A 12,960-nucleotide genomic window follows, 5' to 3' on the forward strand; every position below is an offset into this window, starting at 1 on the left:
ACCTCTTTACAGCTTCCCTTTCTCCATGTTTACGAGTGATGATGATGAAGAAGCGTCATCAGCTTAGCTCTGTGCCCTGTATTCGCTGCACTGCTGCTGCTCTCCATAGGTCCCCACTAAACCCTGATCACATTCAAAACAACAAAGTACTGGAGACTGCCTCCGTGGACCAAAGACCCTGTCCTTGTCCTTGGGTCCTCCTCGGGTCAGATCTGAGGTCAGGTGTACTGACGCCGTTTAAGTTAGTCACGTAGTGAAGGCACTGCAGAACTCAGGGTGACGCTGTGGTGACCTATGTCTTGGACCATCTCATTTGGAAGTCCATGTCCAGGTCCAAGGTTTCCTGTCAACCTGATCCCAGCGTGACCTTCATCCCCAGCGTCAGGTTTAATGTCAGGTTGACAGGACTAATGAGTCTGATTTCACCGGACGTGTCGACATCTAAAGGGAGCGATTGACACTGTGGTCAAACAAGTCCAGTCTCTGAATCTGCCCCGGTGTTGCAAACGCAGCGTGATCAGAAGCGCTTTTCCTCCTAAAACTGGAAGCGTCTGACAAAAGCTGGAGCAGCAGGCAGCAAAGTGGATTAGTGTCTGCTAGAGTGTTGGAGGTTTGAATCAGGTTCCATGCGAGCTGCCGCTGTCACTCACTGACCTGCTGGGAGGGGAAGTCCGCCCAGCACGGCCTCCAAAGAATGGAGCATCAAACGGTGGGCTGGGCCCGAGGAGAGTCGCCTTCTTCCCGCTCCTCAGTCTCAGACGTCCCATGTTCTTTTGGCCACCTGAGACTGGGCTGCCAACCACTTGGATCTTCTGTCTCCCTGGGTGTAACGGACCAGCACCAAACACACACACACACAGTGGAGGTGTCTTCTGGAAACCCCTGCTGAGACTTGAGAGGCAGTTTGCTCAGATTCATGTTCTCTGACCGTGTGTTCTGCTCCTTCACCTGCCAGTAGATCAGATCAGATGAGCTGTCCTGCCCTCAGATAGGTCTGAAGACCTTTAACAAGGGCAGAAATTCCATTCAGGACGGGTTTACAGTTGTTTTCCTTCACATTTTTATTCTTGAAATTGAAATACTGCCGCAGAAAAGCTCACGCCATTGCATTCTGTGGACCTTCTACAACTGACAACATGCGCGCTTAAATCGCAGAGAAATATCGTGGGCGCTGTTGCCGTCAGGAGAGGTTTGAGGCTCAGGTTTGATGAAGCCACTCGCCCGCCACTGTTGTCGTTGATGCGCAACAACAGCAGCGCGCCACAGGTCTATTTTGGAAAGGAGGCTGCGCCAAAGCAGGCGCGTCAGCGATCTGCATCATGAGCACCGGAGGAGAAAGAAAACACGCGTCTAGTCCGCCGCCCTCCTGCGGGATGTTCCTCCTGCCTGAATCCGCCGCCGTTTAGTGGAGATCTCAGCGCTTCATTCTACCGTGGGATTTACGAGGGGAACCTGTGGCGCGGAGGGGCCCACGTGCTGCACCTGAGTGGCTGAAGACTCCAGGTGAGCCCTGAAGTTGCACTTCACTTTCCTCACGCAACCTACACAAGTTCTGTCCCAGTTTTGCCTTCTACCTGTGCTGAGTTTGGCGTGAACCAGGAGCCGTCATGCTAACTGTGTGCTGTAAATGAACGAAGCAGTGACATTTCTGTGATGGAAAATGTTTGTTCCGAGGTTCAACCACATTGGTGTGAAGTTAAACGGGAAGTCCATTGTGGAGGCAGAGCTTTATCCGACAGCTGGCGGCTCTCGCTTCTACAAATGGAAGTGGACGGAGACGGAGTCGGACAGCTGAGGCTATTTTTGGGCCTCGGTGCGACCGCGCCGCGGAGGTGACGGAGCGAGCAAATGTCACTCTCTGAGAGGCGCAGTATCTCCTCCCTGTGACCTTCCTACTTGTGTTATTGTTGCTGGGCCCGGTGGAAACCGTTGAAGTCTCTGTTGGTCTTATGCTGTTGTTACTGCCGAAACTAAAAAACAAGACGAGCATTGATATGATGTGATTGTAGGTGAACCACGGTGAGAGGAAACAAGATGCGAGAGTCGTCATTATTGAAATAAATAACCGTCCCAGAATGCTGTCAAACACATTCACGCTGCTGCTGCTGCTGCTGCTGCAGTGACGGCTTGTTTGTCCAGTTCCATCTCTGTTGTTTTGGGCTCATCTGGACGTAACCTCGCTGCAGGTCTGTTTCCAAGTGTGCAAGACTGAACTCAAACGTGTCCATGAAGACAGACATCAGACCTGAGTGGCTCAACATGACGATAACAGTCCCAAACATTATGACATACAAGTCTAGTTTCCAAAGTCCACTTCTGCTTCTCAGAATCTCTATCTCGTCTGATGTTTTGGTCCACGTTCAGAAGGAGTCACGTGAGTTGGTTATTGCCCCGTCAGTCAGTGGAGGCAGATGAGAGAGAGGACCGTGGTCTTTGGGTGCATCTACCGCCGCGTCTCTAGAGAAAGCCTTGAATTTGTTCACTCAGCTCCCGTGCAGCTGTGGCTGATGTTGTGCTCCGGGTGCGGCCTGACGCCCCTGTGCTTCCAGGAAGTTTGACTTGACGTTGTGCTGGAGTCACTGACTTGTTGCTGTGACACTGAACTTTGTCTTCCAGGACAAACGATGGATCCAAACCTGTTTGGGGGGGCCCCCAGATTCCTGAGCCGCCCCAAGGCTTTCGCCGTGTGCGTGGGCAAGGACGCCTCGCTCAGCTGCACCATTGTGGGCAGCCCGACTCCACTCATCACCTGGGAGAAAGAGAAGCTGAAGCTCACGCCCGGGGGCCGCTTCAAAACCGTGGAGGACGGAGATGTGTACCGCCTCACCATCTACGACCTGACGCTGGAGGACAGCGGCCAGTACATGTGCCGGGCCAAAAACACGGTGGGCGAGGCCTACGCCGCCGTGACCCTGAAGGTGGCGCTGCCGGCCGAGCTGGCCCAGAGGGCCCCCGTCTTCCTGCTCAAGCCCACCTCGGCCCGCGTGGTTCTGGGGGGCGACGTGCTCTTCCACTGCCGCGTGGCCGCGCACCCCGAGGCCAACTTCGACTGGGAGAAAGACGGCCGCTACCTGGGGGAGTCCAACCGCGTCAAGGTGCTGTCCGACAGCGACGGCAGCACCCTGAAGATCCAGAGCGTCCGCAGCCTGGATGCCGGCACCTACACCTGCAGGGCCCAGAACCCGGTGGGCCGGGCTCAAGCCGCCGCCACGCTGGCTGTGGACCCCCAGGACGCCCGGCAGGTGGGTGGCGACCAGCACACCTCCCTGCTGTCCCACCTGCAGAAACGCAAGGAGGAGATGAAGAAGGACATCTCCATCTTCCGCACCCAAGACGTGTCGGACGCCAGTCAGGCGCTTGAGACGAGGTCGTCGGCGCTGGCCGCGCTGCCCAAGGGCGTCTTCACCCGGACCTGCACGGTGACGGAGGGCAAGCACGCCAAGCTCAGCTGCTTCGTGACGGGCCACCCCAAACCTCACATCATCTGGAGGAAAGATGGCGCCAACATCAGCGAGGGCCGCCGCCACCTCATCTATGAGGACCAGGCCGAGAACTTCATCCTGAAGATCCTGTACTGCAAGCAGGCTGACAACGGCCTCTACACCTGCAACGCCACCAACATGGCCGGCCAGACCTACAGCGCCGTGCTGGTCACCGTCAAGGGTGAGTCGCCCCTTGGTCTGATGGATTTATCGCTGTGAAGAAGGGTTCGGCAGCTTTGGGGTCTCAAGGTTGGACCTCTTCTGTGGTCAGGGACGAGGTGGCACGTTGTGCTCGGAGGCTGAGCTTGTGTGTGGCCCCTCACAACACGCCTTGCGTCTGAGGGACAGTGTAGTGTTGCAGCTATTTTTGCTGGTGATGAGTGGTTCACAGTTCCTCACTTACTGCAGCTCACATGAGTCCCAGGGGAAGAACTGAAGAGCCACTAGACAAACCTCCGTCCTCCATTGTACGTGTCACCCCAGAGGGTAGTGGCTGTGGACACAACCTTGCTGCCAGGAAGCACGGCCTCAGACCTTCCAGAACCATGTCAGTCAGTAGAAGCTCAGGTCGCACCTTGTCGTTTGGTGGCAGCATCTGGGAAGATCTGGGCTCATGAGTGGACTCTGCCCCTCTAACTGGAGGTGCAAGTCTAACCACGGTCTAGTCTTTTAACTCTTGGAGGATGAGAGAGGGATCACCATCTGTGTGTCCTTCTGCTCCCAACTCTCCGAACACAAGAGACACAAACATCCACCTGCTTTTCTTCAAGTCCCTCTCATGCTGACCTCGATTCCTCCTCGGTCATTGCATCTGACGCTGAGTCACGTAAAGTGACTCGGGGGGCCAGATTTGGCACCCGGGCCTTGAGTTTGACTCCTGTGGTCTGCACCAGTGTGGTGCACCTGAGCCAAACATGAGGATCTTTCTAGCGGCTAGTTCCTGATAAAGGGTGGGATGAACAATGAGTGGAGTCAAAGAAGGAAGCGTGTTTGATTCAGCGTGGTGGCGGGGGAGCGGGTCAGTTACCGGATGTTCTTCTCTCATGTGGAGGGAGCTTTCCGAGATGGTGAGGTGGTGACTCTTTGAATCACGGAGTCTTGTCTTTACTTTCTCGCGCAGAAGTTCTGTGTGATTCACTGAGGAAGTTGGGACTCATAAATAACTTGTTTCAACGCTTGACTCTCCAATATATCATGTTAAAATGTTGGCTGCGACCCAAAGTGCTTTGGGGTGGCGTTTAAAAGAGGACTGTTTGTCCAGGAATAGAAGGAGACTGCTGATGCAGCGGGGACAGAGTGCAGCTCAGGGAAACACCAGGGTTCCAGTTGTGACATTTCAAAGAGTCAAATATTCTTTGGATGGATGGATGGATGGATGGATGGATGGAAGGGTGGATGGATGGATGTTAGGGATGGATGGATGGGTGGATGGATGGATGGATGGATGAGTGGATGGATGGATGGATGAGTGGATGGATGATGTATGATGGATGGATGGATGGATGGATGGGTGGGTGGGTGGGTGGATGGATGGATGGATGGATGGATGATGGATGGATGAGTGGATGGATGGATGGATGGATGGAAGGGTGGATGGATGGATGGATGGATGGATGGATGGATGGATGGATGAGTGGATGGATGGATGGATGAGTGGATGGATGATGTATGATGGATGGATGGATGGGTGGGTGGGTGGGTGGATGGATGGATGGATGGATGGATGATGGATGGATGAGTGGATGGATGGATGGATGGATGGAAGGGTGGATGGATGTTAGGGATGGATGGGTGGGTGGATGGATGGATGGATGGATGATGGATGGATGAGTGGATGGATGGATGGATGGATGGAAGGGTGGATGGATGGATGTTAGGGATGGATGGGTGGATGGGTGGATGGATGGATGGCGGACACATCTCCACCTCCACAGAGCCCAAGCTCTCTGGAGCCAGGCAGTCACTGCTGCCAGTAGTTTTCAAACTCCTTCCGTGACAGCGATATCCTACGAGACTTTGAATATCTGGTTCCGCCATGTTGAACATTTAACGGAGAATGGTGAACACAAAAACCAAAGCATAGGAAGGAGCGCAGTCTACTTGAGAAGCACAGGGAGTAGATGTCTGAGGAAGGTGCGTGTGTTCATTCCAGAGCCCAAAGTGCCCTTCAGGAGGAAGCTCCAGGACGTGGAGGTGCAGGAGAAGACCTCTGCCACGCTGATGTGTGAGGTGCCTTCCACCTTGAGCCAGACCAACTGGTTCATGGAGGAGACGCGGCTGGAACAGAACCTGAAGTACCGCATGGAGGAGAGAGGAACGCTGCGCAGCCTCACCATTCACAACGTCACCACCAACGACGATGGCGTGTACATCTGTGAAATGAAGGAAGGGAGTCGCACGGTGGCTGAGCTCACGGTTCTGGGTATGTCCGCCTGTCCTGCACGGTTTTAGTCAGAGCTATTGACTGGGTCTCTGCCAGGCAACATCACCAAGAAGCTTCCTCGGAGGACGGTGGTCCCGGTGAGTGACACGGTCATCTTCTGCGTGGAGCTGGAGCATCCCTGCGCCGACGCCTACTGGACACGCGACGGCAACAGGCTGAAGGCCGACGGCCGGGTGGCCGTGGCCTGTGCGCTCAGGCAGTACACGCTCACCATCAGAGACTGCCGAGCCGACGACTCCGGAGAGGTGGCCTTCGTGGCCGGAGACTGCAAGACCTCCACCAGATTCACAGTCACTGGTGAGGGACGCGTCTCTGCGACGCTGACGGACACTTCCTCACCAGAGAAGCGCGTGCTTCACGTCTGTCTCTTGCCATGCTGTGTCCCCCAGCTGCCAGGAGGCATCCTCCCGATCCCCCTGCGGACGCCGCGGTGCAGAACAAGACGGCCTCCTCCCTCACGCTGCGCTGGTCCCCTCCCGACAGCGACAGGCCTGTGCCCATCAAGGGCTACCTGGTGGAGAGGCGCAAGGTCGGCGCTCAGACATGGCAGCGCTGCAACGCTGGAGAGGCTCTTCTCTCCACTGAACTCACCATCAGCAACTTCGCTGAAGAAGCCAGCTACCAGTTCCGGCTCTCTGCTGTCAACGACTTTGGCCAGAGTCCCTACCTGGAGGTCCCGGGCAGCTTCTACCTAGGTACCGCTGATGGTCTCACGCGTTCATGCTGCGTGTTCTGTGAAGGCTGGCCTCACCTTCCTGTCGCTTGTGTGTGTGGAAGAGCCCACGGCCGAGGTGAAGAGAGGCCTGAGCGACAGCAGCGCTGTGGCTGGCGAGGAGCTCTCCGTCTCTGTGGAGCTCTCCGCCGTCTGCTCCGGCTCCTGGTCCATGAACCAGCGCCTCCTGCGCAGCGGCGCCGACTACCTCATCACCAGGTCCAAGAACACGCACACCTTGCTGATCCGTGTGGTGACGGCCCAGATGAACGGGGCCACGCTCCACTTCACCGGTGGCGGCTCTCAGAGCTCCTGCACTTTAAGCGTGAAGGGTACGTGTTGGACGTGTGGCGCTGCTCCGGGCCTGTTTGTTCTATGAAGCCAGTGGTGGCTGCTCTCTGACCCGCCACCTGTATTTTTAGCCCCCGCTGTCAGGTTCACCAATCGGTCGGAACAGCGGGAGGTGACCTGCGGCGCCCAAGCTTCGGCTCAGCTGACTGCAGAGGTGTCGGATTACGAGGCGCAGGTATGTGTTCCGGAGCGCCTTGGCATTCTGGTGGACCAGAGCCAGCGGTGAGAGCGTTTTAAAGCGGATGATACTGACGTGCAGAGGAGGTCGGGGCTGTTGGAACGAAGGGACAGAATGTCTGGTCTCCAGCGCCTGGACATAAAGGCCGGTCGTCAGGAAGAGCGAATGTCATGTTCACCTGGCCACTGCATTTTCACTCGCCCATGTCACTAAATGCCAACATTTCCATCCTTTTGGTTCATTGGTCTTCAAGCAAAGCCAATTCTAAATTTGATTGACAGCAACGTGATTTGATGTGAACAAATGAGAGCTCTGATGTTCTTCAGGTGAGTCCTCAGCTGCTTCACCGTCTCCCGTTTTTCAGGTGGTTTGGATGAGAAATGGCAGAGAACTCAAAATGGGCAAGAAGTATGAAAGTCTGGTGGTGGACCGCAGGAGAATCCTGCTGGTGAACAACGTGACAGAAGAAGACGTGGGCACCTACGAGTGCGTCCTGGCCGAGGACAGAATGTCCCTCAAACTGGCCCTGAAAGGTTGCGCTCCACACTCCACATTCTCTTGGTGAGGAGCGGCCTCTTTAACTTGGTCTTCTGCAGACGAACCCGCCAAGTTCCTCAACAAGGCCCGAGGTCCTGTCGCCATGTCCTCCTGCCTCAAAGGAGATCTTGAGCTGACCTGCCAAGTCTCCCCGGTCGGCGCCGCCGTCGTGTGGAGGAAAGACCAAGTGGAGATCACAGAGGACCAAAGAACCGTGATGGTGTCCAAAGGAACTCAAAGGAAGCTGATCATTAAAAATGCTAAGAAGAGCGACGAAGGGCACTACTCCTGCGAGACGGCCGCCGATAAAGTCACATTCCAGGTCAAGATTAAAGGTCAGTGGTGGACTTGCAATGGAGGGGAAGGTTTTCTGTGAGTGAAGCAACTTCCTGTCCTTTCCTCAGAAACCCAAGCGCAGGCGGTCTTCTCCAACAAGGACTCAGTCCAGAGGGAGGTGACGGCCACGCTCTCCCAAAAAGCCCATCTCTCCTGCTCCGTGTCTGACAGCAAGACAGAGGTGAAGTGGTACAAAGATGGCAAGCGGCTGGTCTCCAGCAGGTCGCTCTACTCGGAAGTGAAGGACTGCAGCCGAACCTTGGTGTTTGAGAAGGTTGAGAAGAGCGACAGCGGGGAGTACACCTGTGAAGCCGGAGGGGAGAAGCTGGTCTTCAAGATCCACGTGTCGGGTGAGAGCACGGCCCTGGTGTGGTGAGGCAGGTCCCCTCACTCAGCCGCACTCATTCTTCCTCCTCAGAGTCCCAGCCTGTGTTCCTCCACAAAGACTCCGTCCAGAGGGACGTTAAAGCTGTGGTCGCTCAGAAAGCCACCCTGAGCTGTGAGGTCTCCGAGCCCAGCAGCCAAGTCAAGTGGTACAAAGACGGCAAGCTGCTGACGTCCAGCAAGACGGTCCACACCGAGTCCAGGGGAAAGACTCGGCAGCTGGTCCTGGACCGCGTGGAGAAGAAGGATGCTGGAGAGTACAGCTGCGAGGCTGGCACTGAGAAGCTGGTTTTCAACATCACTGTCACAGGTGCGAGGCGTGGCCTGCGGCGGGAGACCGGCTCAGGAAGACTCTCACACGGGTGTGACTTTCTTCCCACAGACGCTGCATCCGCCTTCTCCAACCAAGAGTCTGTGCAGAGGGAGGTGAAGGCCAGTCTGTCGCAGAGGGCCATCATCAGCTGCGAGGTGGCTGACGCCAGGACTGAAGTGAAGTGGTACAAAGACGGCAAGGCGCTGGCGTCCAGCAAGACGGTCCGCGCCGAGTCGACGGCCAAGAGCCGGCAGCTGGTGATCGACAGTGTGGAGAGGAAGGATGGCGGGGAGTACGTCTGTGAGGCGGGCTCCGACAGGATGACCTTCAGACTCCAGGTGGCAGGTGGGCCTCACTCAGCTCCATGTTCCATTCTCTGTTCACCGTCCTGACGCCGCCGACAACTTTGAGGCACGTGTGTCTGTGACTGTGACTGGACGGTTGGTTCAACCCTGCTAACTCACAGCAGCTGTGAATCCCCGACTCACGCGTCCAGCTTTCCTGCTTGTATTAAAAAACTCAATCCAGTTTGGGTTCTTCCACTCTCAACTGCTGACGTTGTGTCAGGCTCTTCTGCAGCCGTGGAAGAGATGACAGCTTCACCAAGTGCTGCTCTCTCCTCCCTCTGTCTGCAGAGGTTCAGACCACATCAGCCTTCTGCAATAAAGAGGCAGTGGAGCGGCAGGTGACAACTGCTGCAGCTCAGAGAGCCACGCTGACCTGTGAGGTGTCTGACCCCAAGACGGAGGTGAAGTGGTACAAAGATGGAAAGCTCATGACGTCTAGCAAGGCTGTGCACATGGAGTCCAAGGAGAAGGTTCGCCAGTTGGTGTTGGAGAGAGTGGAGAAGAAGGACGCCGGAGAGTATGTGTGCTCCTCAGGGACAGAGAAGATGAGCTTCCTCGTCTGTGTGGAAGGTCAGTGCGTCATGGTTCTTTGGATGTCTGTCGTGAAGCCATCGTGCTGGAGCTTCATGAACTCTGTGTCTTTTAGAAACCAAAGATCGATCTGCTTTCCTCAACCAAGAGGCCGTCCAGAAGGAACTCAAAGCCTCGCTCTCCCAGAAAGCCACTCTGAGCTGCGAGGTAGCTGATGCCAAGACGGAGGTGAAATGGTTCAAGGACGGCACGCTGCTCACTTCCACCAGGGCAGTTCAGATGGAGTCCAAGGGCAAGAGCCGCCAGCTGGTGATCAGCAGTGTGGAGAAGAAAGATGCTGGGAAATACAGCTGCCAAGTCGGGACAGAGAAAGTGGCCTTCAACCTTCAGGTTGCAGGTAAAACAAAGTTGACGGTGGAAGATAAAGAAAGGTAAAGAAACCTGATGGTGCTCTTTCCTCTCAGAAGCTGCTCCGACTTTCTGCAACCAGCACTCAGTCCAGAAGGAGGTGAGAGCCACGGTGTCTGGGAGAGCCGTCCTCTCCTGTGAGGTGTCTGATCCCAAGACGCTGGTGAGGTGGTGCAAAGATGGCAAGCAGCTCTCGGCCAGCGGGACGTTACACTTGGAATCGAAGGAGCGAGTCCGACGGTTGATCATCGACGGTGTGGAGAAGAAGGACGCTGGCGAGTACGTCTGCGAAGTGGGAAGTGAGAAGCTGGCTTTCACAATCCAGGTGGCAGGTATGTTGCACCGCACTGCTCGGGTGCATGTCCTCAGATAGTATGAAAATATGGGACTGGAACGAGCCCAAATGGATCCTGTCTTAGTGGTGAGGTCACACACCCTTCACCGAGAGACAGAGTGCCAGACACGAGTCCCCTCTGCAGGGATTTCTGTGCTTCTAAAGAGTCGTCGTGCTCCCTGCAGAACCTCCCGCTGCCTTCTCTAAGGCTGCATCAGTCCAGACAGAGGTGAAAGCGACGCTGTCCAAGAAGGCCACCTTGAGCTGTGAGGTCTCCGATTCCAAAACAGAGGTCAAATGGTACAAAGACGGGAAACCGCTGACGTCCGGCAGCAACGTCCACATGGAGTCGAAGGGAAGGAGTCGGGAGCTGGTCATCCAGAAAATGGAGCGAGGGGACGCGGGTGAATACACGTGTGAGGCCGGGTCTGAGAAGCTGCTCTACAAGCTGCAGCTGACAGGTAAGGTGGTCACCTGCCCAGCTTCACCGCCACTTGACTCACCTGGCTTTCCCTCCCTGAAGAAACGCCGGTCAAGTTCCAGAAGAAGCTTGTCAAGGACACGTGTGTGATTGAAGCAAGTGAGAACATCGTGCTGACCACTGAAGTGACCGCAGAGAGCGCCAACGTCAGGTGGTTCAGGGATGGAGTGGAGCTGAAGAAGAGCAGCAAGTATGAAATGAAGAAGGAGGGACTCTCACACACGCTGATCGTCAAGTCGTCCGAGTCCAAGGACAGCGGCGCCTACACCTGCCAGACGGCTGACGACAGTCTCACCTTCAAAGTCCAGGTCAAAGGTGAGCGATGGAGTCTGCCGTCAGCGCCGCTCAGCGCCTCACTCTGGGTGGTTTCTCTGCAGAGGCCGCGGTGAAGTTTGTCGTCCCTTTGAAAGAAGCTGCAGTTGAGTTGGGAGGGACGCTGAGTCTGGTGTGTGAATTGAGCCGAGCGTCGGGGGATGTCGTCTGGTACTGCAACGGTGCTGAGGTGAAGCCTGGTGGCAGGTTCTGTATCAGGACCGAGGCGGCCAAGCGGGTCCTCACGCTGACCGGCATGACCAAGGAGGATGAAGGGCTTTACAGCTGCGAGTGCAAAGATGACAAGACCTCTGCTAAGGTCACCTCGAAAGGTAAGAGACGTCACGCCGGGCTTCTTCTGGTCCTCGGCTCATTCGCCGCTCTTCTCTCCCAGCGCCCAGATCAGTCAGACTGACGGCTAAGCTGAACAACGTCGCCGCCACCGAGGGCAAAGACGCCGTGTTCAAGTGCAGCGTGAGCCCGGCAGACGCCACGGTGAGGTGGTTCCACAACAGCGCCCCCATCAGCGCTGGCTCCAAGTACAAAGTGGAGCACAGGGGCGGCACCCACTCCGTCACGGTCCTGTCCGTCACCCAGAGAGACGCCGGAGAAATCAGCGTCGACGCCGAGGGCAAGTGCTGCAAAGCCAACCTTCAAGTTGAGCGTGAGTCACTGTCCAGGTGAAGTGGTTTTAAAAGCACTTCTGTGTGTTTGACATTTCTCTGGCCCTCAGACGAGCCTGTGATGTTTAAGAAGAAGCTGGAGAACCTGACGGTGGAGGAGCAGAGTGAAGTCCGATTGGAGGTGGAGCTCAGCAAGCCATCTGAAGAGGTCCGGTGGATGAAGAACGGCGTGGTGCTGCAGCCCGCGGGTCACCTGACCATCCAGGTGGATGGAGCCAAGCAGGCTCTGGTCTTCAAGAGTGTGACGTACGCCGACCGTGGCCTCTTCTCCTGTGAGACCTTGGACGACAAGACCCAGGCCAAGCTCACAGTAGAAAGTAAGAGGAGATGACTTGACCTCCTCCTCAGTGATGGGAAGCGCCAGCTCAGCAGAATCTCCAAACTCTCTCCACAGTGAAGAAAATCCAGATCACGAAAGGCCTGATGGAGACCAAGGCTCACGAGTCTGAGACCGTCACTCTGGAGGTGGAGCTCAGCCAGGCGGACGTGGAGGCCTCCTGGACGAGGGACGGAACCAAACTGAAAGCCGGACCAGACTGCAGAATCTCGGCCCTGGGGAAGAAGCACGCCGTGACGCTGTCAAACCTCAGGAGAGAAGACAGCGGAACGGTGGCCTTCCAGGCGGAGGGGGTCCATTCCTCCTGCAGGCTCATTGTTACCGGTACGGCTGACTGAACCCAGCGCCTCCGGCCTCGAGGTCTCACTGCGCTTCACGCCGTGTTCATCCCACAGAGCCTCCTGCTATGATCTCCAGTCCCATCCTGGATGTCAGCGTTCCTGAGAAGGAGAAAGCCACCCTTGAATGTGAAGTGTCCCGAGCCAACGCAGAGGTCACGTGGTTCAAGGTGCCCAGATCTTTCATTTCACTTCCTTCTCAAAAGATGTGGGCGGGGCTTGGAATCTAGCTGATTTATTTCACTTGAGCATGGAGCGTGTCCCACTGATCAGTGTCCTTGAACATGATCTTCAGGGCGATGTGGAGCTGAAGCCGGGGAAGAACTTTGGCATCCACTCGCAGGGCCGCAAACGCACCTTGATCGTCAACAGGTGCCTCCCAGAAGACGCAGGAACGTACATCTGCCGCACCGCTGACGACAACACCTCAGCCAAACTCACCGTGCATGGTAA

General features: G+C 56.1%; 1 protein-coding gene across 15 annotated transcripts in view; it reads left to right on the forward strand.

Moving 5' to 3' along the window:
• Window positions 1-1,217: 1,217 nt before the first annotated feature.
• The window catches only part of obscnb (obscurin, cytoskeletal calmodulin and titin-interacting RhoGEF b), a 40,594-nt gene continuing 28,851 nt past the window's right edge, over window positions 1,218-12,960 (forward strand). For 14 of the 15 annotated variants that reach the window (XR_008416436.1, XM_053884029.1, XM_053884025.1 and 11 more), the window contains exons 1-23: window positions 1,218-1,503; window positions 2,617-3,663; window positions 5,635-5,904; window positions 5,962-6,222; window positions 6,315-6,620; window positions 6,703-6,969; window positions 7,060-7,163; window positions 7,531-7,699; window positions 7,763-8,038; window positions 8,108-8,389; window positions 8,458-8,733; window positions 8,806-9,081; window positions 9,372-9,653; window positions 9,730-10,011; window positions 10,079-10,354; window positions 10,542-10,817; window positions 10,880-11,152; window positions 11,215-11,481; window positions 11,544-11,813; window positions 11,883-12,149; window positions 12,227-12,493; window positions 12,565-12,677; window positions 12,803-12,956. Coding sequence is in view for 14 of the 15 variants with exons in the window: in XM_053884029.1 (XP_053740004.1) it covers window positions 2,625-3,663; window positions 5,635-5,904; window positions 5,962-6,222; window positions 6,315-6,620; window positions 6,703-6,969; window positions 7,060-7,163; window positions 7,531-7,699; window positions 7,763-8,038; window positions 8,108-8,389; window positions 8,458-8,733; window positions 8,806-9,081; window positions 9,372-9,653; window positions 9,730-10,011; window positions 10,079-10,354; window positions 10,542-10,817; window positions 10,880-11,152; window positions 11,215-11,481; window positions 11,544-11,813; window positions 11,883-12,149; window positions 12,227-12,493; window positions 12,565-12,677; window positions 12,803-12,956 (6,253 nt within the window). In the remaining variant the exon portion in view is untranslated. The remainder of the gene's footprint in view (window positions 1,504-2,616; window positions 3,664-5,634; window positions 5,905-5,961; window positions 6,223-6,314; window positions 6,621-6,702; window positions 6,970-7,059; window positions 7,164-7,530; window positions 7,700-7,762; window positions 8,039-8,107; window positions 8,390-8,457; window positions 8,734-8,805; window positions 9,082-9,371; window positions 9,654-9,729; window positions 10,012-10,078; window positions 10,355-10,541; window positions 10,818-10,879; window positions 11,153-11,214; window positions 11,482-11,543; window positions 11,814-11,882; window positions 12,150-12,226; window positions 12,494-12,564; window positions 12,678-12,802; window positions 12,957-12,960) is intronic. The other variant, XM_053884028.1, reaches the window with a different exon arrangement.

The sequence above is a fragment of the Synchiropus splendidus genome, chromosome 13 (assembly GCF_027744825.2).
Source record: "Synchiropus splendidus isolate RoL2022-P1 chromosome 13, RoL_Sspl_1.0, whole genome shotgun sequence".
Classification (NCBI taxonomy): domain Eukaryota; kingdom Metazoa; phylum Chordata; class Actinopteri; order Syngnathiformes; family Callionymidae; genus Synchiropus; species Synchiropus splendidus.